The 23,826-nt window shown below is 49.2% G+C and overlaps 1 protein-coding gene across 5 annotated transcripts; it reads left to right on the top strand.

Moving 5' to 3' along the window:
- The first annotated feature begins 15,240 nt into the window (after nucleotides 1-15,240).
- Nucleotides 15,241-23,232, top strand: RGS4 (regulator of G protein signaling 4). 5 transcript variants are annotated; one of them, XM_032118644.1, is made up of 6 exons: nucleotides 15,241-15,350; nucleotides 15,848-16,072; nucleotides 18,793-18,897; nucleotides 19,886-19,947; nucleotides 20,675-20,841; nucleotides 21,352-23,232. In XM_032118644.1, the coding sequence occupies exons 3-6, from the start codon at nucleotides 18,803-18,805 to the stop codon at nucleotides 21,601-21,603; spliced, it is 576 nt and encodes a 191-aa protein (XP_031974535.1). In that variant the 5' UTR covers nucleotides 15,241-15,350; nucleotides 15,848-16,072; nucleotides 18,793-18,802; the 3' UTR covers nucleotides 21,604-23,232. The 5 variants fall into 5 exon arrangements, with proteins under 5 accessions (XP_031974535.1, XP_031974534.1, XP_031974533.1 ...); XM_032118643.1 differs by lacking the exon at nucleotides 15,241-15,350 and adding an exon at nucleotides 15,665-15,735; XM_032118642.1 differs by lacking the exon at nucleotides 15,241-15,350 and having other exon boundaries at nucleotides 15,720-16,072.
- The last annotated feature ends 594 nt before the right edge of the window (nucleotides 23,233-23,826 follow it).

The following is a 23,826-nucleotide window of genomic DNA, read 5'->3' as shown; positions in this document are numbered from 1 at the left end:
CGGAAGACTTCCCTGCGCACATGTTCGGCCCCATCCAAACAGCGGCTGCTCTCCCCAAAAGTGACTCAGGCTCTGATTCGTGCTGAGGAGCTGTTTCCCAGGGCAAGCCTCATTCAGTCAGGAGATGTGGATGCCAGGGAGCACACTCAGCAGAGCACCAGGAGCCTGGCACTGCGTGGAGCTCACCCCACGAGGTGCCAGAAAGGATGTCGTGGATTCAAAGGCCAGCCCACATCTCTGCTTGCCGGTGAGCCACAGAGCAGGAATTACTGTGTGGGTTCTCTGAGGCAGGTGATACAGTACAAACTGCCCAGGAGGGGATATCTACAAATAGAAGGATATTCACAGCTCTTCCACAACATTGGAAGGGAGGATGCTGACCCGTTGGTGGGGTAGGAGATTTCAGTCAAGGAGCTCAGGGATGCCATTCACCTGCTGAGAATCTGCTGCTCACAAGAGGGTGGCATGACAAACCTTCCAACCCAAACCGTTCCATGATTCTATGAAATTTAAGCAAATGTATAAACTCATTGCTGACTAGCAATGAACCTAAGCACATCTGATTTTATTTAATAATTGAATTGTTTTCTTTAATTAAAAATGGCCAGGCAATTAAATAATTTAATTTTTAAAATCTTATTTAATTTCAATTAGCTCTGATTAATGGCTATTCCTTTGAATCAAAATATCAGTATGATAGAAAGCACTAGTTTTGAATTTTTCATTTTAGGAACATTACTGTCTTTTAACTTTAAAACCCTTGCAGCTCTAATACAATTAATATGTGCCAGTCACATTTTAATGCCTTACTACATCCTAACACGGACAAATGCAAGAGACTCCGAGCTTGTGTTTGGAGCTGATTTGCTTCTGCAAAGCCCCGTGTTTGAAGCCCCTGTGGGCCTGGCTGCAGCCAGTCATTCACAGGGAGTCTGGGCTGTGTGACAGCACCTGGTGCTGGCCAGGGCCCTGGGGTGACAGCAGGCCACCAGAGCTCACTGACAGCCACAGGACTCCCACGTGCTTGGACTGTGCAGATCTCTTGGAGCACTTGTTTCTCAAGAGTTTATTCCTTTACTAAGGCAGAATGAAGATTTACATGTTCGAAATAGGAAATAAGGTCTAGAAGCCAAAATCATATTTCTTTTCTTGAGCATAAAGATTAAAATTTAAAAGGCAGCCATGTGACAGGTTCAAAACCTAATTTATCGTGGAATTTCTGGCAGCAAAACACGGCTCCTGTGTAAGGTGTTTGGTACACAGGGAGGGAAGTTTAGAGAGCTTGTAATTCACTGCAACACAGCACTAGACATCCAAGGAAGTCATTAGTGTAGATGGTTTCCTGGTAGCATAAAAAAGCAGGAGGGAGCTGGGCCTGTTTCAGAGCAAAGTTGAAAACTCTAATTGACTTTTACTCACTGGGAAAGAAGATGTAGCATGACAAATGGCTTTGTGGTTTAAATCATTAAAGACCGAAGAGAGAGTTGCTGGCTAATGGGGCTGTACTGGGCAGAAATGGCCGTGTTTGGATTGCTGTGAGCAATCTGCAAGATGTGCTCATAAAGCACAGGAGGAGTCAGCAGGACCCTGGCTGGCAGCGCTGGCCAGGCGGGAAGAGAGGCTGGAAAGGGTCAGAGAGGAACCGGCCAGCACCTGAGGGTTGCCATGGCCCCTGGGAAGAGCACAGCTCCTCACGGGACGGCAGAGGTGGCTCAGAGAGCAGATCAGTGTATCAGAGCCCCTCAGGGCACTAACAGGCCTTACCTGCCCCGACCAGCCCCACCAGGGCCCCCACCCACAGCCTCCGCTCATGGACCAGGGCCTCTGTTTAAACTCAGGCCTTGAGCCGCGTTGCGGGTTAGTCTGCCTCCAACCCCACCTCCTGCTAGGCCTCCCTAAATGTCCCCTGCCCTGATCCATCCCAGGGCTGTGGGTGAATCACTGGTTGGTCCCTGCGCAGCCTGCCATGCTCAGGTGCTGTGGGATGGTGCCCTCAGTGAGGACACAGCCTGTGCTGGGGCCATCCTCAGCTCCTGGCCTGTCCCCCTTTATGGAGCATCTCCCTTTCTGCTGCCTCCTTACACAGCACATTTTGCAGCACATCCTCCTGAGAAGGTCACTGGAAGTCTACTGAGCTGCAGAGGGGTCACCAGACAAGCCCTGGGATGAAGGAGCTGCTCTGTCTTTGGCCTGTCACTTGGAGGAGAGGTGCCTTCCCCCTACAGCAGTCAAAGACATTTCTTTGCTGAAATAATAAGATATGAGTCCAGTGCTCCTTATTTCACATCATACACATCAGCTCTAGCTCTTGGAAGAAGTGATCTCAGAAATAATCCAAGGGTCAGTTTTCTAACATTAGGCTGGAATTGTCTTTATTTACTTTTACAAACTTGGCCAAAGCTCAAGGCACTCTAATGCTGTGTATTCTTCAGTAAACACAATTAACTGGAAACTCAGAAACACTGATATCATCTTTTCTCTTTGGACTGGTCACTGCGAACTGCAGTCTCTAGCCAGAAAATCAACTTCCGTTTCCCCCAGGGCTGCAGAGTCGCTGGAAATCCATTTAGTAAAAAAAAAATAAAGTAAAAGTGAACCATTTTGATGATGCAGCCTAGCCTGGCTTATGGCAGTGGTCAAAGGGTAACAAAGTTTTGGAAGAGTGGGAAGGCCAGGATTGTACAGAACTAGTGGGTCCCTGCTATTCAAAAAGAGTGGGGTGTTTGTCCCTGGGGCAGCCAGGTGGGACTGTTAGGAGCAGGACACACCATGCACCCAATATTCAGCCACAAATCTCCATAAATGTTAAAACTGTACTTTAAACTCCTGTTTTACCATCTCCCCAATAAACCCTCTCTGACAGAGTGCAGAAAGGTGATCTAGAGCCTCACCAAGCTCCAAGGCAGAGGCAGATAAACTATATTTTTAGTGGGAGCTCTTCAAATTGGTGTTACAAGCCTTTCTCCAGGTGATCCAATCTAGTATTTCATGATTTTACAACTGGAAAAATCTTGTCTGCTGCCTAATCTAATCCTTACTTGCTGCAATCAAGGACAAACATTTCTTGTCCTTACCCAGCATGGACACACTAACAGCTTATCATCTTCCTCTCTGTAACTGCAGCCTTTTATGGCTGTGATGTTTAGGTACTCCATATATCCTTACCCTGTGTCCCTTTGTTCTGCAGGACTTCTAGATTGAACAAACTCTCCTTCTTCCATCTTACCTTATAGGTCTGCAATCTGGACTCTTTCCAGTTGCTCTGCAGCCCCCTTGAGGAGCGATACCCATCTTCCAACCTCTTACTGAATGTCTGAAGGAGGCAGAGCACAATGATTATCCCAGATGTAGGTGTGTAAGAGATTTGTAGCAGAAATATTAAGGTTGAAGTGAAGCCTGAATTGAAGTGCATGTAAACAGTAGGGAAAAAACAACAGGGTGAGGATTAAAAGGTGCTGATAAGGTAGAGCACTGCTCCCAGAACCAGGTTTCTAGGATGCCATTCCTGGTTGTAAAACTGAAGAATGTGTTTATGGCATGACCAAAAGACCTGCACTCTGGTCAGGTCACAGCACCAACAAGGCATCACAAGATCCCACATCCTGCCCAGAGAACGGCATGGAGGTTGCAGCAATTCACATACCACTGCTTTTCCTGATGGGCCACCAGGAAAGCAAACCTGTCCAGACTAGGAGAAGCAGAGTTTAGTTTAAATTTCAGTTTAAATCTGAAGAGTTTAGCCTGTGCTCTTGGTGGCAGGAAGGGCACTGCGTACGGCTTAAGGCTCCCTTTCTGCACACTGTCCTGTGCTCTTGGCAGCATGGTCCCAGCCTGGTGGCCTTTTACCTCCTGGGAAAAAAATTTGTCTGCTTAGCCATGTAGCTGATTGAAAGTGTCTGTGTGTCATCCATTCATCCTGCACTGACCTTCAGCAGCCTGTCTTTGTGCATGGCATGCTCTGCTCTCCCTCCCCTCATTCCCTGGGCAGGATTGCTCATGTTCTAGTTCTCTGTGCTTTTCCTCATTACCAGTCTGTAGTTACACTGCTTCTAAGCCCTGTACATGCTAGGTGCAGCACTGCCTTTCCATGGCTGAATATCTGGGGATTCTGGACTGATTAGGAAGGGTGAGGGTGTCTCCAGATAAGCTTCTGGAGGTTTGATCTGATGTACTTGCTGCTAAACAAAATATTTGCTTCACTGAATTGCAAACCCTGAATAGTTAGGCCAGTTAGTTCATCAGTGGAGGCCGGTTGCAATAGTCATGTTTCTGTACCAGTACTGAAAACAGGTTCACTGAAAATGCATTAGCAGCTGCAGAACACAGAACAGCTAGATAAAAATCTGATCAGGAGTTTTGGCTGGGAGTAATTTCCATGTCCTTATATAATAATACCTGATTTGGGGGTTCAGGGTCTGTTACTGTTTTGTTGTGATACCAAGCAGACATTGTTAGAGTGAATTATTTGCTGCAAGACTTTGTTGGTCTAGGGCTGAGGGCAGCATATCCTGCCCCTGCCCTCTTAAGAGTATCTCTAGGCAATACATGAGAGGGAAATTGAAGTGGGGAAAAAAAACATCCTGCTTTTAGAGCTGTCCCCATTCCCCTTCCAGTATGTACTGCACATTACCTTGTGTGACTCATACAGAACAAAGACAACCAGGATTTTAGAGATAATTTCTTCAAAATTTGAGCCTACTTTGGTCTCTCTTGTTGTCAGAGTCCAGCTTGCCTCCTGTACTGTACTGATGGGGTTTGGACCAAGCATGCATATACTGGAGAATTCAAAAAGCGCAGTGGAGTTCAGCCTCTATTATCCAGGAGCTGTAAGTAAAGGCAACCCACAGCTGGATGCAGGAAAATGGAGAAAAACAAGCAAACCCACTCTTGTCAGCACCAGATTTCATGAAGCAGCTCTGTGAAGCTCAGCAAGATCACAGTGATGTACTTTGGTCATGAAAGTACACAAAGTGGGTGTCATCTGTTGACAGAGCCTTCTCCCTCCTAGTATGAGCATCGTGGTGGGGAGTCCTTTTTGAGCACCAGCCCTGGGGATGTGGCACCAGGCTGAAGATGCTACAGTGGAATATGCTGGCTCTCGGGCAGTGGGTTCCTGAGTGGGAGCAATCTGAGCCTTCATGAGAAATGCTTTGAGCCATGCATTCAGGGGTTAGGGCACTGCTTGAGCAGGTCATGCCCTTGGCCACACTCCTGTGACTTTAACCTTTTGTGATGGGGATACAGATGGCAAGACAGCTGGCCTCTGTGCCTCCTGGCTGGCCTCCTTCACATCTCAAGGGTCAGAGTCTGCTTCAAGAGGTGCTCATTAATCCTCAAAGAGAAAACTTCTGTTTGAGCACAGTTTTTGCTTGGTACAGAAAGTATCCCAGTCCTCACTGGGAAGCTGCAGCAGAACAGCTCTGCAGACCAATGAAAACATGCTCAGGATGGTGCCTTCAGATCACTGTACCACAAGGATCTGAGCACCAGCGATTAGCAGGGAAACCAGGAGGCTCGAGGGCTTGTTTTGATTTCTGCTCCATCCTTCCAGTCTAACACACTTAGCACACATCAGGGAGCAGGGCAGGGAGACACTCTGTTCTCATATCTTGCAAAGTCAATCAGTTGCATAATATGAAACACAGAAGCAGCAGGAACGTGATCAAGTGCAGAGAAGGGACACATCAAGCACTTTATTGTGGCTCTGGGAGGGGTGGGCCAGGCCTCTCTCTACTCAACTTACCTTTTCCAAGCTGCCTTTTGAGCCTGTTTTGCATCAGCTGCCTGTCACTCTAAATACAGCTTGGATTTCAAGGTAGCTTCCCTGGAGCCCTTGCCTACCAGAACAGGAGGGATAAGCACCCCCTGAAGCCCCCGGAGCAATTCAGAGAGTTTAAATGAGCCACTTCCTCTGCATTATATTCACCGCGGGGCAGGAATTGCTCAGGGGCTGTGCAGGGCTCTGGGGAGAGGCAGCATGTGTGTGAGACAGGTGAGAGACAGCACCAGGGCAGGGGGCCACCCTGTTCAAAGGGCTCCACGAAGGGAGGGAAATGGCCTTTTTTCTTAAGATAAGGCTTAAATTCAGAGCTCCTGCAGCTTTTGAGAGGTGTCTAGGCAGCTAATCTGGTGAGTGCAAGTAGATTTTTCCCTATGCGTGTGTGTCCTCCTGCAGCCAGGAGTACCTTTAGGCACCATCTGAAGGAGTGTGAGCACCAGGGATCGGGGTATCACGGCAGCCTGAGCTCTTGGCTGTTTCCACTCTTGAGCCTTCTGCTTGTCTCTCATCAAAAAGTGCTTAAAGATTTTACAGCTCTGTGGTGCTTATTCAGGGATCGAGCTGCAGATGCACAAGCCCACATCAGAAGGGACAGACCCTCTGCACGTGGCAGAAATTGCAGCACCCTGAGGGCGAGCCTGAAAAAGACAGGGAGAATTGCCTTTTTGATGCTGACTTAGGAAATGGCAGATGCCCATTCTGCTCTGTCCCGGTGAAAGGTTTGATGTGATGGTTTACCAGATGCTCTGCACACCTGCTGGCAGCTCAGCCCCAAATATTTTGGTTGAAGGAAGCAGGGTTAAAAGATGAACAGCAACAAGGTATGTTGAAGGAAGAGAGGGCAAAAAGAAATCATTCCAATAGGAAGCCTTCCAGGCATCTGCCATTGTCACAGGCAATTTGCTTCTTTGCCTAACAAACAGCAAGAGCATTTGCTGTACAAAGCATGTCTGAAAGCTGTGGGAGCATATAGTGAGGGGCTTCTGGGTTTTCTTGTTCCATTTTGAAATTCGTCTCTCATCCTTGTTATATAAGCACTATTTTTAGCTGCTCCTACTCAGAATATAAGTGATTCTCCTGGTGCATCTCAAGCACAAGATGACAGTAAAGATTGTTGGGTGTTGCTGAGCTGAAGAATCATTCTGGAGCCCATGTCTGGCACAGTTCTCTTAGAGATCCTACTACACTGTCCTGAAGCTCTGGGGCGCTGCTTTCAGCTCACTGTGACCTCCCTTGCAGGTCAGCAGGGCCACTCAGCTCGTGCACATGCTCCCTCCAGAGACAGCTGAATGTCCCTGGAGATCTTTGGCTGCTAGACAGTGTTCCCAAAGATTGTCTTGTCCAGATGCTGTGGGACGTGTCCTCCTCCTTCCCACGACTAATCTCTGGGGCCTCTCCTCACAGAGCTTCCTGCCCCTTCTGTACATCACTGGCTATTGTTTCCCTTTCCAGCTCTCACGACCCCAGTCTTCCCCATTCCTAACCAGCATGTCTCCATTCTATTTCGCAGCCTGGCCTTCCCTTCGCAGGCACCCCAAGATACTGGTGCTCACAGGACAGGGAGAAATAGAGCTGGTGTGTGGTGGCAGCACAAGGGCAGGACATGTCCCACAGAGCAGAGGTGAATGCACAGGGCAGCGTGGCCATGGTGTGAGGCTGTCTCAGTGACACAGGGAGAGGACAGGCAATGCCCAGGCAGGATTTGCTGGCTGATGGGATATTGGGCATGTTTTTAGGGTCATCTAGTGCTCTGTGTAACAAACCAGGGTCTGTGTCTGGCAATCCTTTCCAGGTGGGACAAGGCCATTAGGGAAATAAAGCTGAGCGGCGATCTCATGTTAGATTTTGGTGGGTGAGGTTTAGCCGGACTGACTGGGACTGCAGCATTATTTCACAAAATGAGGAAACACAATTTGTCACAAACTGCAATTTCTTATGATGAACAAATAAGATAAACATCCCATACTTAGGGAATATAAAACTCTTTGTGCATGGTGGCAGTCAATTTATACCATGATAATAGTGAGCATTGCTACTCCTTTCAGTGTGATGCACATCTTTAGAGCCGCCTTGTCTCTCCAGTGATCAGAGACAGAGTCCTGGAGCTGAACATACTCTGAGGAAGTCCAGGTCCGTAATGTGCCTTTGTGGCTCCATTTATAAGGTTATCCAATGGAGCATCTCCTTTGATTTTTTGCATTACGTCTTTGGGACCACAAGTCCTCTGTGGATGACAGTTTAGGATTGTTGCAGGCGGTGTTGGTCAGATTCTTCTGTGATCCAAGTGATCCTGTGTTAGATGAGCCAGTTATGGATATACTGGAGGCTTGATTCTAAACACGTGTAGAAGCCCATATTTTTTCCTTTTGTGTTAAAACTTATTTCTAGCTGAAACCCCAAAGCACGTTCATGTGCGCACATACCGGAGGCTCACCTGCTGAGCCAGTAATTGCAGTCTTTAGCATCCAGCCTGCATCTGGGGTACCAGAAAGACTGGTTTCAGAAGAGACACTAAAATCTCAGCCACTTGCATCCTGCTGAGACGTTCAGAAGGATAAAATGTAACAACGTGAAGCAATTATTTCTTTTTTTTTTTTTTTTAAAGTAGAAATTTCTAAATGATAAAGCATTAAATGTTGTCACTGAGCATCAGCTGCAGGGCACAGCCATGTACCATGTGCCATAGATTTTGCTCACAACTCTTTCTATATCTTTTTTTTATTCTTCCTCTGTGTCACAATGAAACTCAGGTCTGCTTGGATTTTCAACACTCCTGCAACATAAATTTTCAATAGCGAGACGTCCTGACAAAACAGGGCTCAGCAAGCAGGGCTGTTTTCCAGTAGCCTCTGCATGTCTGTTACACACGGTATGCAGTCCCGTGTAATCGGCCTCTGTGGCAATTCGCATTTTCCCAGTGTAGTAATTCCATGGTTTTGCTACATTGGATGGTTGCCACTTGCAATTTCATTTGTCCGAGTCACCTCCAAGAGAGAGGTCAAGAAACTTCAGGCAAGGATCAACTGTTGTCAGTGTTTCCTCTGCTCCCTGTTTGTGAGTTTTAAACTAGCTGCACATCAGGGCTGACTGATCCGTGTGATACCTGGCACTTTTTAGAATTGCCCCTCAGGCTGGGGCCACATGAAGACCTTTTACTTCTTGTCAAGTCAGCCCAGCCGTTGTATGCAGCACGCTGGCATCCCGCGGTGCCTTTGAAAAGATGCTGTCTCTCTGCTGCAGCCGCTTGTCCTTGCTTTTGTGTTTCTTTAGCCTGCAATCGTGACTCTTGCCACCCCACTCACAGGCTTGTCAGACGTCACCTTTAAAATAACAGGCATACCCTTGAGACAGGCATTGACAGATGCTCGCTGCTTCCAAGCTGCCTTTTGTGACTGGGCTTAGAGAGCTCAACAACTACACTGTGACTGGAGCAGCCAGCAACGTGCTTAGGACACAGAGCCGTGACCTCACTGACAAAACGTCCCCTGGGCTTTGCAGTAGTCAATAAACCTCTAGCTTTTGTTCCCTGGCATGGGCCTTGTGGTATGGCACCTCTAATCCTGCTAAGCTGCCACTGCGAAGATAAGAAGGAAGGGAAGAAGAAAGGTCCGTCTGAGGTTAAGACAGTAGATCCCACTAGATCTGCAGTGATGAAAGATTTAGCCTTGTAGCTTGTAACTTCTCATCCTCTGGCGCTTGTCTGGGCAGAAGATAACTCACTCACATTGAAAGGTTGGGCTTTTTAAAGATGGAGAACAGAAGCCACTGCACAGCTGGGTTGCTAGGGTGCAGAAGGCATGAGAAGTGGTTTTGTTGCACACTGTACATAAAGACATCTTAATTTCTGACGTATCAACCCTCTTCCTGCCTCCCTTTATGCCTCCTCCTCCTCTATGCCTTAGAGTGAAGCAATCGGCCCACAAGTGAGAGGCGTGTGCCAACCACTGGCTGTAAGCAAATGCGGTGATTGATGGGCCTACAGGGTCACTCTGAGCAGTCCCACCACAGCCCATCCCAGCTCCTGGCTCAACAGGGGATTTCCCAGTCAGCCTCGAGCAGTAAGTGCAAACAGCTCAGGAAGAGCAGGCAGGAACACAGAACTATGTATTTAAATAAACAGCAGCTCGGTGTTCATTGCAAAGACAGCGAGTGTCTCCCTGTCCGGGGCTGCGCAGCCCTGGGGATGATCCACACGGTCTTATACCAGCTAAGTGCAACTGGCTTGCACTAAGATTCTTGGAGGAATGGGCCAAAGAGCTCTCAGGATGAAGAGTGGTTCTTTTTTATTCATTTTAAAATAAAACAGGACTGGAAATAAGCCATGATTTCTGATTTTCCCCACAGCATTTTCCTGGAGAAGCTGGAAGCCCATGGCTTGTACTGGTGCACTTTTTGCTGGGTTAAAAACTGGCTGGATGGCTGGGCCCAGAGAGTGGTGGTGAACGGAGTTACATCCAGCTGGTGGCTGGTCACCGGTGGAGTTCTCCAGGGCTCACTGTTGGGGCCAGTCCTGTTTAACATCTTTATCAATGATGTGGAAGAGGTGATCGAGTGCACCCTCAGCAAGTTCACAGACACCAAGCTGGGTGGGAGAGTTGATCTGCTGGAGGGCAGGACGGCTCTGCAGAGGGATCTGGACAGCCTGGATCCATGAGCCAAGGCCAAGTGTATGAGGCTCAACAAGGCCAAGTGCTGGGTCCTTCCTTTGGGTCACAACCACCCCATGCAGTGCTCCAGGCTGGGAAGCTGCCCAGTGGAAAAGGACCTGGAGGTGCTGGTCAAGAGTGGGCAAGCAAGAGCCAGCTGTGCCCAGGTGGGCAAGAAGGCCAAGGGCATCCTGGCCTGGATCAGGAATAGTGTGGCAGCAGGCCCAGGGCAGGGATTGTTCCCCCTGTACTGGGCATTGGTGAGGCTGAACCTTGAGTGCTGTGTCCAGTTCTGGGCCCTTCACTACAAGACAGACATTGAGGTGCTGGAGCATGCCCAGACAAGGACAATGAAGGTGGTGAAGGCTCTGGAGAGCGCAAGTCCTACGAGGAGCAGCTGAGGGAGCTGTGGGTGTTTAGCCTGGAGAAAAGGAGGCTCAGGGGAGACCTTATCACTCTCTACAACTCCCTGAAAGGAGGTTGTAGCCAGGTGGGGGTTAGTCTCTTTCCCCAGGCAACCAGTGTCAGGATGAGAGGAAATGGCCTCAAGTTCCACCAGGGGAGGTTCAGTTTGAACATCAGGGAGAATTTCCTCACTGAAAGGGTGGTTAGGGATCAGAACAGGCTTCTCAGGGAACTGGTGAAGTCATTATCACTGGAGGTGTTCAAGAAATGACTGGATATGGCACTAAGTGCTGTGGTTTAGTTGGCATGGAGGTGCTTGGTGAAAGGTTGGACTTGGTGATCTTGGAGGTCTTTTCCAGCCTCAATGATTCCTCATGATTAGTCTTCATGATTACAGTGGTTCCCTAAGAGGGGGTGAGCTGTCCAGTCACAGAGCTGTTAACCTGTTGATCAGCGCAGGACGCTAGCAGGCCAATCGGAAAAGGTGGTGATGTCATTGTTCCCTGCTGACATGTTTTAATGGAAAATAGACCTTTTCTAATGAGCTTAATAGTTTTTTCATGAGGGAGTTATGGTGGTGAAATAGATTTATAAGTGAATATGACGTGCTACCAATATTTGGCTTAAAGTGTCATAAAATCCATATTAAATGGACTAAAAGTGGCTAAATCAAAGTGGTTTTTGTATCAAGAAAGCATCAGTGAACAGCCATATGTTGACTTGGTTTGTGGTCAGTGTTATTCAAACTGTCTTAGTGATTAGCAGGAAATGTTTAAGAGGCTGTTAATCAAAATGGATGAGGAGACAGAGATTCGGGAAATTGGAAGGAAAGTTACTCAAATAATAGATTTTCCTGTGGTCTGATGGCCATGAAGAAAGAACAATAGCCATGCAAAAAACAAACAAACAAAACCCAAACCACCACACCAAAAAGCAACACTTATTTCATTAGCAAATCCAAACCAGGAGAGGAAAAAACCCATCCATTTGGGCTGAACAAAATTCTTCCTTTGATACAAGCTGAAATATTTTCTTCTGGGTAGTAACAGGACAAGTAGGCAGCCCAAAACCTTGAAAAATACAACTCCCACCAGCCCCTCAGAATGATGAGGAAATTCCAAGCCCTTAGAAATGACAAAAGGCCACTGATGTTGTAGGTGCACATGTAAGCAGGAAACAACTGAGAGCATGGGAAAATTGGATGGATTGCATGTTTGGTTGTATGAACTGCTTGAAGCTGGAGCTAAGGAAGGTTCCAAATGAACGTGCTAACGTGAGCAGAGCATCATTTCAGAGAAGAGCAGGCTCATCAAGAAACCACGACAGCAAACTAAAGCTGCTTTGCCTTTAAGAGTTCAATTCTGCCTTGTGCATGCAAAGCAGAAAGTGGACTGGGTCAGCCTGGAGGTACATCCATGCACTTGAGAAAGTTTCCGTGTGAGCAGCAAATTACCCATATTGCAGAATGGTGACTCATCGCTCCCGTCAGGGCTAATCTGGGAGGAGACGGCCGCTCCTCAGGCCGCCTCTGGGGGCTGCTTTCGAGAGCCATGGCTGTGGTCATGCATGAAGGCAGACAGTGCATTGCAGAGCCATGGGAAAGGACAATTCTCTCAGATTCTGCTGTGGGACAGTGTTTCTGGGAAGCCCAGCGCTGGCTGGGGGACCCTATGGGGACAAGCGTGGCCTCACCGTGTGTCTCTTAGGGAGGTCAGGCCACAGTCAGTGCCCTGGGACAGGAAATGTGGCTGCATGAAGTGTCAGGCACAGACAGGTGCCAAGTCCATTCGTCCAAGCTCAGGCCCAAATGGTCCTTCCAGAGTTCTCTGCTCCCAGCTCATTAGCTGTAATTCACTGAAACCACATACCTGTGTGGGTAAGATCCAGCCCTGAGTGCTGGAAGGAAACCTACCTGCTATCAGGTGTACTGGAGAAAAAATCAGTGGTGGGTGATTGCACTAAGGGGTTTTGTGCAAAGAATGCTTGGGGCTGTGGGGGAAGCAAATCAAGGAGTTCAGCAGTCCCGGTCCTCTCCCCACAGCAGGGCTCAGCACTGGGGCCACTCACCGGGGCAGAAATGTCACCAGAGAGAGCTGCTTGTGCAGGGCTTCTGGAGCCTGGAGCCTTGGGGACCAATGCCACCCCAGTTGGTGCTTCTCAGTTGTGTGGGAGCTGCTCCAGTTCCTCACAAATGCTGCCAGACACGTATTGGATGTTGATGCCCATGGGAAAGATGTGTAGTGCCCTGCCCAGTGTCCCCCCATGCACCCAGGCATTTGCTTGCCCGGTCCCAAGGTGCCTGGCTGGCTCTGTGAGATGCAAGTGAAGAGGAACAAGAGTGGGTCACAGCCCCTGCAAGGCAGGCTGGGGAAGGCAGCCGTGACAGGAGAGGCCCTGGCCCAGCAGCCCATCCTTACAGCTCCCGTGTCATGCCCTCCCGGTTTCCAGTGACACAAAGCAGCAACACGTTCCTCACGTGCTCCCATCCCACGGCACGCTGCTCTGGGGTGGGAAGGGAAGGGGCTGGGGTGGGAGGGCAACAGCCTGTGGTAGCTCAGTTCTGGGCAATGACCACGGAAGCAGCAGAGGTCCTCGTGTGCCCTACCTCCTCCCACGGGCTGCCTCTCAGCTGCGTCGGAGCCAGGGAACACATCCCACACGCACTCGTGTACGGGGTGAGCACACGTGTGTGACGTTGTTCCGTGGCAGTGGTGGGAGGGAAAGCTCCCATTCAGAGCCTTGTCTCCAGCTGCTCGGGGGGGGGCGAGGGATGCCACGGTGGGTACCACAGACGTTTATGATCCTGCTGGCTCCTGTGAGCCCCTGGGTACCTCCAAAGCACTGCATGGCTGAGGGATGGCCCAGCCCCACCCCCAGCCCTGCATCCCAGCCCATCCTCACCGCTGATTTCTCTATGAGCAGGTGAAGCAAGCCAGGGATGACGTGCCAGGCGTAAAACGTGGCATGAGCTGCTGCTTCACTGACTGGCAGGGAGGAGGAAGAGATTTTGGTCTTGAGCACAGCACAGTCTGTACCCTGGGAGAAGAGGCCTGCCTAAGATGGTGAGAGATGGAAGGGGGTACTTTAAACTGGAGACCAGCTGGAGTAGCTGAAAGGATATTAAACTGCAACAGCTGGGAAACACAGCTTAGAGGAGAAGCAGTGCACAAGCCCAAACTCCTCTCATGGGGGCCAGGCTGAACCAGTCAGTGCTAATGAACTGCAAAAAGGGAAATTTCAACTGCAGCACTTCTAGGAGTCTGCATGCCCAGTCCAGGGAGGATGGTCTTAATTGCAAAAGCTCTTTAGGCTGGCTGTTGTGATGGCAGTGTCAGAAATTCCTGATTACAGCCTGCTCACATGGAAATTGGGGAATGCAGAAGGTGACCTGATGTTGACAGCACAAGAGTCTGAGTGTCATTAGAGACACGCAGCAAACGTGCTTGCAATCCACAGAGAAGTGGGACATTCCTAAATCTGGCTATACAACAATTTCCAGACAAACTGCAGAATTTTTGTGTTCTGCACAGAAGTTCCTTGCCCTAGCAAGCAGCCTTTGGGACCTGCCTGAGCCAGAGCTCTGACCTTGCCAGAGAGAGGGGCTTGACTGCTTGATTGTGTCAGCCAGCTGAGCTCTTGAATTGCTTGAATGAAAATGCTGCATTTGACACATAACCAGCAGTAAAATTGCACACATTTGATATTCAAATTAAATTAATTAGATATTTAGTAAATAATTAGTTACGTTTTTTCCTGTTGGCTATGTTCTGCCCTTTGACTTCTCCCCAAACAGAAGACACCAGAGATCTTTGGTACCAACTCTGGCAGTGCTCAGTTGCTTCCTACGGATCCACCCAAAAGCTGTCAACTCACTGACACTAAAAGGATGAGGGCATTCACTCAGTTAGTTTTACACTGCCCTGAGCTGGAGCTGATTTTTAGTCAAACAGGGCAGGACTTGCAGGCACATTGCCTCAGATTTGGCAGCAGGACAGTCACACTCCTACAAAAGTATTTTACAGTTAATTAGAGCATTGCTCTTCAGCACAATTAATGATCTGGGAGGATGTAGTATGCCAAGGCAGGTAAGCTCATCTGGGATTTGGACTCTCTGTGCTGCTGGCTGTAGGCTCTAGAGACACAGGAGGGAAAAGCTCATCCTGCAACTTGTGCAGATTGTGGACAAAGTACTGAAAGGTTTCTGGGAGAGGGGCTGCAGCAGTGGGTAGTATGGGCGGGCAGCCTGCTGCTAATCAGTAGCTCCTTTATTTCACAGCGGGAGCAGGACTTGAAACGCGGCAGCCCATATGCACGTCCGTTTGCCCAAAGCCTTCCCCCTTTGATAATGATTGTACAGGCTGTGCTGAGCTGCAACTTGATAAATATCAGCCAATTCTCTCTCTCCAGAGGGGCAATTGCCTTTTGCACCATCCAAGGGCTGAGGACAAGGGGCGTAGCTGAAGTCATTCTGTTCTCCTTGGGACTACGGCAGAGCCAGGGCAGTGCAGGCACCCCCACAGGTGTCTCATGGGTTCATTCTTTAGCACAAAGTACCCTCAGAACTGCTTCAAAGACTTTTCTGGGAAGGCACAGTTAAGCCTTTTATTTTAATTAAGAATCTTTCCTTGGGGATACCAGAGTCCCAAGGTCTGGCTTTTGATTTTGCAAATGCAAATGGAGAAGGTGTTGCAGTGATACCTATATCTAAGGCAGATGAGTTGCCAACCCCCTAAATTCCTTTTTTCCACGCATGTACGTGAGCTATCCTCAAATCATGTCTGTTCCAAGACATGCATATTTTATATTCCAAAAGTGATTTCACCCCGCTGAGCTTTTGTTACAGCCTCACCAAAAATATATATTCACATGACTCTAGAATAAAACAGGAAAGTCTCATCTGCCTGGGTAGTTCCCTGCTGAATTTACGTTCTTCTTTCCTTAAGAGCTCTATTTTCTGCATTTGTTGGGATTACGGTAACCTTTTCTGTTTAAAATTCTTGTCCCTTTCTTGATCCAGGTTACTTTAAATAGAAGAGGAAAGGAAATTAACAGAGGAACCAACAAAGCTCAGCTCACTTCTCAGAATTGATTCTCTGACCTTTTTTACTATCTGCGTCCCCCCCCGAAAACCTGCTTTTCATCTGCACCATTCCAACCTCCTGCAACAGAGGAAGTCCCCGAAGCTTTTTCAGCCCTTTTAAAAGAATCCACCTCTGCAGCCAGACACAGAGCTTCATTTCGGGTAAGGTTTTCAATCTCTCTCACCCTTTTGTCTGGGTTTATACGTCACCCTCTTCCTCTTGGGTGGGCAAAAAGGGGACGGGTGCTGCTGCTGTGCTGACTCCTGACTGGGTCACCCAGTGCTGCTGGGCTGTCTGGGCTAGGCTATAAAACAGAGCCAAGGCAGCGCAGCTGGCTCACAGACCAGACTGAATTCTGCAGTCGGCGCAGACCCGTACGCAGCCTCTGCCGCCTCCTGCGTTGTTGTTTTTCCTGGAATACTGATCCGACCTCGGGAGCAAGATGTGCAAGGGACTCGCTGCGCTGCCAGCCACTTGCTTAAAAAGGTACTGTTTATTTCTGAGCATCTGGTAATGGTCTTATTAGCCCGGAGACACGCTGATGCATTGCGCTTTGTGTCCGAGGCAGGAGGACAGATTTGGCTCTGATTATTTTGTAAGATTAGATACAAATGATTGCTTAGAGGCTTTGGGGCTTTTTTTAGCTAGAAGCAGAATTGCAGAAAGATTTCGTCCTGAGGTGTGGGAACTCTAAGCTGTCTTCCTTCCCATTGTCAAAACCAGCAGCTTTTAGCATAGCGTTATTTTGATATTCCTGTCAGCTGCTTCTGCTGCAATCTTTGCACCCCTTTTCTCCTTTGACTCCTCTCTCTGCTGAATTTTTTTTTATTATTTTGAGGGGGAAGCAAGGCAGAGAGCATAAAAATTAAGGATTGTCCCCCGAAATGCATTTCAAGTGCAGAAACCCAGCCTGGAAGGACCGGAGACCCGTCTGCCAGCAGGCAGGGATGCGGCACCAGGGGTCAGCCTGAGTTCCCTGGGTGATGGTGAGGGGCCGGGTCAGGCTGTACTCCAGTGCACAGCACTGTGAGGCTGGTGTGAGGCTCATCACACCCCTATTGTGTGGTGCCAGTCAGGATGGGCCGAGCTGTAGCCCTGCCATGAGTGCAGGATCTGACTGCACCCCGGTGTATGGGATCAGCAGAGCAGCACCTGCACAGCCCCAAATGTGCCCTCAGCAGCATGGCCTGCCCCATAGCCCAGCATGAGGGGTCTCTATGCCTGCACAAGCCCTCCTTGAGGGGTGTTGCTCCTTTCAGGTGCTCTGGGTCCTGGAGACCCCCAGGAGGGAGGCGTAATGCTCCCTTCTCATCCAGCCCATCCAAACTTGTGCAGGTCTCTGATGGTGCAGCGCTGCCTTTCTGGCCACTCATGCCTCCAGCAGCACTCCTGAGGCTGCTTCCCAGCAGCTGTGCAAGGGGTTGGGAAAATACAAACAGAGACTCAGCTGGCTCCCATCTGGAGGATAAAACTTCCTGCTCATGGTTAGATTTGAAAACAAGTGCTGAAAATGCAACAGAAAAGTGTTGACACTTCCCATTTGCAGGAACATTTGATGGGGATTAAAAAGAAAAAAGAACATCTGAAAAAATGCAAGGAAAAATAATTCACGTTTTTTAACTGCCTCTGTCCAGGATTCCTAACAAAATCCCTCTCTTCCAGAAATCTGTGGGACTCACTGCAAGCAGCAGTGTCTTGTTTCCTCCTGCTGCCACCCTCCTGCAGAATTGAGCAGTCTCTTCTCCTGGCAAGGAGCATGAGAGTGCCAGGCAGCCCAGAGTCCCCATGTGTGCCTGGGCAGAGCCTGGATGTTGGTGTTGGCCACAGGCACCCTGCTCTAAGGCAGCTGTGAGTTCCCTTTGCTCTCCCCGAGTGCTGGAGCTGTTAAGGAAGCATTTCTGAGGCAAGCAGTGAGATAAGGTATGGCCAGAACTCCTGACAGGGTGCTATGGCTGGAGCAGAGAGCAGTGCTGGAAGGCTGAGCAGCTACCAGAGCTCAGCCCGTGGCATAGCCTCTTGCTCTTTTCCAGGCTCAGATCTGAGGAGAAGGAGGAGAATTTCCTGCTTTACTCTGTCATTGCACCTTGGGGCAGGCCAGGGCTGGCGCCCCTGAGCAAACAGGAATGATTTACCCACCCCTCATTCTTAAACTGGAAGGGATCCCAGAGAGGCACCAAGGCCAATATCAGCTGCATATCTAGAAGCTGCTGTGAGGAAGTGATTGTCCTGAGCACACTAGAAGGTGGAACAAAATTAAAGATGAATCTTCAGAGGAACTTGCTGTGAAGCAAGGGAGTAGCTTGCAGTCAGAGTGGGCTGGATGCGGTGAAGATCTTGGCTCATCCCCTGATCTCACCCCACAGTCTTGCTCCAAACCATTGACTTCTGCCCTTTCCTCTGTGTCATGGGCTTGGTGGGGTGGCCTGGCACGGCCCTGCTGTTCCTGGAGCTGGGTGACAAGGTGGGGAAATGGCAAGGGCTGCGGGAAAGTATTAGTAAGGGTATAAGAACCACACATTGGCAGCTGGGCAACTCAGCTCAAGGAGAGGTGACACACAGCACAGTGATGATTTTCTATCACAATGTTTTAACCGTAAACAGTAGGAAAGCAGCAGCTTCTCCCCCTTTGCTACCTGCTTCCAGGCTGATGACCTTCTTCACAAGAAGCTGTTGAACATGAAAAATTACTTCTTTGACATTGTTGTATTTGTTTAGAAACAAAAATGTGCATTATGCAATGAGTGAAAAATCAGCACTGGAGTCACTCTCAGTGACCTGCATTTGTGTCACTGAGTAATGCTGGAGGAGCCTGTGCACTGAGGAGGCTGCAGAGGCAGTGCAATGCATTGTCTTCATCTCCTTCTTGATTTTTTTCTTCCAGTGCCAAAGACATGAAGCACCGCCTGGGCTTCTTGCTGCAGAAGTCAGATTCCTGTGACTACAGCTCTTCCCAGGGCAAGAAGGAGAAGATATCTTCAAGCCAGAGGTAAGAGCAGATGCAGTCATGTAGTTAATACCAGACTGGCTGCAGCATGTTTACTCCTTCACCAAACTGGACTCTACTAATACCACCACTACTGCCTCCCAGCTCCTCCTGGACACCTGTGCTTAAATCTAGTGTGGCAATAGCCTTCAGGTGTTGATAGTCCTGTCAGCTGACTGTCAACACCTGTGGGCTTCAATTTCCACAAAGAATGCTGAGCTAGAAGTCCCTTCCTGCCACCACTTCTGTGATTAAATAGGAATGTGCACAGGGGAGGGAAGTCTCCTGCGCAGGGGAATGACTCCATCCCAGACCCAGTGCAACTGGACACATTGCAGAATCAGCATCACTGCCTCTTGGAGCTGGATTTTTGCAATGGTCCACACAGCTGCACAGAGATGTTGGCACAGAAAACAGCCAGCAGCCTGTCAGGGCGTCACTGCTCTCCCCGAGGTGCAAGGAGATGGTGTTCTCTCCAAAGAGGACCCCAAAAGCCAAGGTTTGCTCCTGGAAAAGATGAATCCTAGGACGTTCTAGTATGGTGGGGAAATGAATGCAGGATGTGCTCCCCATTTGTTTTTAGTTCCCACATTCTTTTCTCTTCCACATAGCTACTGTTCCCCTGACAGGTTAAAGGAATCAGCCCTTTGGAGTTCACTGATATGACCTCTAAGAGTGATTCCAGGTCTGTGCTCCAGCAAGAGATGCAGCCAAGCACAAATAAATATAAATTCCACAGCAATTTTTCCAGGAAAATTCCTTTCTCACCCGTGGCTGGTGATGAGTATTGCAAACCAAAATTTCTGTATATTAGATCTGGGATCCCTGTGGGTATCTGTAAAACAAGCTGATATTTCATTCTCAGCCTCTTGTGTATGCTCTTACAACAATCAGGGAAAAAGATTTTTCTAGTGGTGCTGGGAAACAAACCAAATTTGTCCCTTCTGTTTTCTCTTTAACTCATCCCCATGTTTCCATTGTCTCCTTTTAGGCTTAGCCAGGAGGAAGTCAGAAAATGGGCAGACTCTTTGGAAAATTTGATCCATCATGACAGTAAGTGAAGAGGGCTCTTACGCTGCCTGTAGAGCATGTGTGCTGCAAGAAGTGCTGAGAGGGGACATGGGACATTATCTTGTGTCTCTCAGGGACACACAGGAGCTTTTTCACCCTCTGGGAGGGGTGGGGAAGGGGCCTCTTGCTCAGATCCAAGGCAAGGATCAATCCCAATGCATCATGAGTGTGGTTTTGCCCTAGTGCTGAGCTGTCTCTTTTGTGAAGGCAACTGGTTTAGCCCTTGTGCAAGGGGAGTGCAAGACCGGGACACACAGTTAATGTGGGTTAAACAAGAACCAAAAAGTGGAGATATTGTTTGCAGCTGAGCCCATGGGAGACTTTGTCTTCCCATCAGTTGTGGGCTACACTGATGTCCTTGAGGTTTCCTTCACATTGTTCCCATGGTCTGAGACTCTGTGGAGCGTGCTGGCTGTCTCCTTGAGGCCTCCTGGGAACACACGAGTTGCTTGTGTTCCCCTGGCAGGGACACTGAAGGTCACAGTGGGGGAACAGGCAGCTGGGGTCCCACGTGTGACACCCCCGTGAGGCCTGTCTGAATTCCAGCCTCCCTCAGCATGCATGAGCTGTCCCCACTGCCAGCCCCAGGGAAGCTCTTTATTCAGCTCTGGGAAGGAGAACCCACAATCACTGCTTGCCGGGATTCGGGGATGACTGTCCAGGGACCAACATTCATACCTGACCTGGTTTTCCCCTAAACAATCCATAGGAGGACTGGCTGCTTTCCGTGCTTTTCTCAAATCTGAGTACAGTGAGGAAAACATCGAGTTCTGGGTTAGTTGTGAGGAGTACAAGAAGACCAAGTCACCAGCCAAGCTCAGCCCCAAGGCCAGGAAGATCTATGATGAGTTCATCTCAGTGCAGGCCACAAAAGAGGTACGTGCACAGCACATTCCTTGGGCAAAGGCACCACCCTGAATTCTGCACCAGCAGCACAGGCAAGCAGAGATCAGTAGTTTCCCAAGAGATGAAGGCTTCTGCTTCTCTGCTAGTTAGCAAGGACAGGGTGGTTTTTTAATTGATTTTGTATTAAACTTGGATAGAAAGAAAGTGTATTTAGCTACAAGCACATGGCTATGCCATGTACACACTCAAATGGGAGAAGCCCAAGAGGCCTACGATTCCCAATGTTCCAGCTGCTCCCATGCAGTTTGAGTTTCCTGGCTGGCTGCATCCCAGAGGGATGTGTGTCAGTCTCCCCTGGCAGTTCTGGTAGCAGGGATCACTGGTATCCAGCTGCACAGGTTCTGATGAGGCTACAGGGTGTCCAACAGCCATTTCAGACAACTGCTCACCAAGCACATATGGTAGAGGCACACTTGGATTTTCCCTTTCCTACGCCACTTCTGGGACAGGTTCTACTTACACTGTCCCTTTGGCCTACAGGTGAACTTGGATTCGTGCACACGAGAGAAGACAAGCCACAATATGCTGGAGCCTACACTGTCCTGCTTTGATGAGGCTCAGAGAAAAATATTCACCCTCATGGAAAAGGATTCTTACCGCCGGTTCCTCAAGTCCCCTTACTACCTGGACTTGGTCAGCCCACCTGGTGCTGGCTGTGGGCCTGAAAACTGCAAAAGAAACCACATTCACACCTTAGACTGCAACTCCAACATCATCTCTCAGTGCGCCTGAACCTGCAGCAAGGCGGGGGCGGGGTGGGCTCTCACAAGAATATACGGCAGCAAAAGCATTCATTGGCATGAAGCAACAGAGCTGTCTCCAATAGCTGTCTAATGTCCCAGTTGTATCCCATGTCATGCAACAGCCAGCATTCGTAACCCAATCCAGGCTCAGTTTGTGTAGCAAACCCTCCTCTGACTCGGTCGGTGTAGGAGCGCTGGGGTCTGTGTCTGACAGGAGAGCTGGGGGCAGTCACTGCAGGCGTGCTGGGGCTCTGCCGAGCCCTGCGAGCCCAGGATGGTGCTGGGGAGCTCGAGCTCAGCCCTGGCTCTGCCCATGGAGGGACCAGACTGGCGAGGTCACCATGAGATACCCAGCGAGGTGCAGGGCAAAGAGGAAGCTGAGGGAAGTGCTGGGGACTGTGATCTCCCCTTTCTAATCTGCAAAAGCTTAGGTGAGAAGGACTGGCTCTGGTCCTTAGCTGTTCACAGCTCCCAAATGTCTAGGCTGTCAGGAATGTTTGCTCAGAGCTCAGGCTGTGCTGCATTGCAGTATCAGGCACAGAAAGAGCTCCTACTCTTTCTTGAAGGGAGACCAAAACTTTTCGAACAGCCTCCCTCAATCATCACAGCCACAATTGCAGGGAAGCTCAGCCTCCCTCAGTCATCACAGGGAAGCTGTTCCCTCTGGCCACTGCTCCCTCTGTAGCACCACGTTTATGCTGGCCAAAGATCTTTCCTAGGGCTGTGCAGAGCTGTCACTTTGGGGGAGGCTCATTATTTCCTATATTATTAATTGTGACCTTCATGCTCCCAGGTTAAGTACGCCAGCGGAGCAGAACAGAAACCTGTTCCTTCTCTCCCAGACTGACAGGTGTATATTCCTAACTCTGGGAGTGCCATTTGGATTCAGGTTTGCCTGTCCTGGCTTGTAAGGCGCAGTTTATGAGGGAATAGGACCACAACATCTGGGGAGGAGAGGCCCTGCTTGGGAATACTTGAAAATGTTGGAGTCTTTGTGGTGTTATTTATGTATTTCAGTAGTAGCATGGCTCACTTTTCCTGAAGATGGTAGGAGGAATGTGTCTGTCTCATTACTGCTCCAGGGCTTTGCCAGAAGGCAGCTTACTTTTTAATTGCTGTGGTTAGACACGGCCCTTGCTGTGGGCTTCAGTACTGACCTGCAGCTGGAAGCACAGGAGGTGGCTGCAGGACTTGCTGCCCTGGGCTGCAGCACCAGGTATCTCACTGTCTCCCAGCCCTTGGTCTCTCCCTCATTAGATATTGCTGCTCTGGCAACTGTGTATTCTGCGCTCTGCATCCCAGTCCAGACAACAGCTCTCACACCGGGGTTTTGGCATGGCAGGAGGAGGCTGTGGCTCTCCAGGCCCATAGAGAAACTTCTTTTTTAACATGTGCTTTATTTTGTATTTATTCAATGTACTAATACCTATCACCATGCATGTTCAGCTAAGAGATGGAGAGGCTTGCTAAAGTGCTGAACATAGCCAAGCATGTGGCTATGTTTTATTTTCCCCTGGTACTGGGAACTCTTGATTACTATTGAAAAACTGTATCAATATTTAAATAATGATGAATGCATTCTAAATAAAAATGTTTGTGTTAGTCCCTTCTAAAATGCCATTATGCAAACCAAAGGAAATGCATGGAGATCCAACTCATTGGACAAGGTTGCTCTAAAAAGTTATGTTACAAGTGGCTTCACTCAGAGATTGTTTTTTAAGTCACAGAAAGGTGAAACAGCTGCTGAAACAACACCAATTACATCCTTCAGACACCTTCAACACTGTGAGCCTGGGGGCTGTGGGGCTTTTGTGGGTCTATGCCTTGCCAGACCATCAGCTCAGCATGGGCATCACCCATCCTTGCCAAGGATCTGGGGTGAGTGTGAGTACCCCCTTGACAGCTTTGGAGTGGGGGACATCAAGGAGCCCCTCCTTGCTGCAGATTCTTTCCAACACCGAGCTCCAGAGCAGAACATATTTTATCTCAAAGCTGAGCCTGTCCCTGGGCTGAGCCCTGTGAGTGTAGAGAGCAGGGACGGCCCTTGCTCAGCCCCTGTGGTACCACAGCTACTGCTGCTGGAGCATGAGCTGGCCCTGGGAGCCACAGCCTGAGGCAGCAGTGGGACTGGGGGTGCCTGTGCTACACTTTTGGGGTGTGTCCTCTGGATCAGCTCCCTGGGGTGTTTCCCTTTCCAGTTTGCATCATTGCA

This window comes from Corvus moneduloides, chromosome 9 (genome assembly GCF_009650955.1).
Source record: "Corvus moneduloides isolate bCorMon1 chromosome 9, bCorMon1.pri, whole genome shotgun sequence".
NCBI lineage: Eukaryota > Metazoa > Chordata > Aves > Passeriformes > Corvidae > Corvus > Corvus moneduloides.
This window is presented reverse-complemented; position numbering and strand designations above follow the sequence as displayed.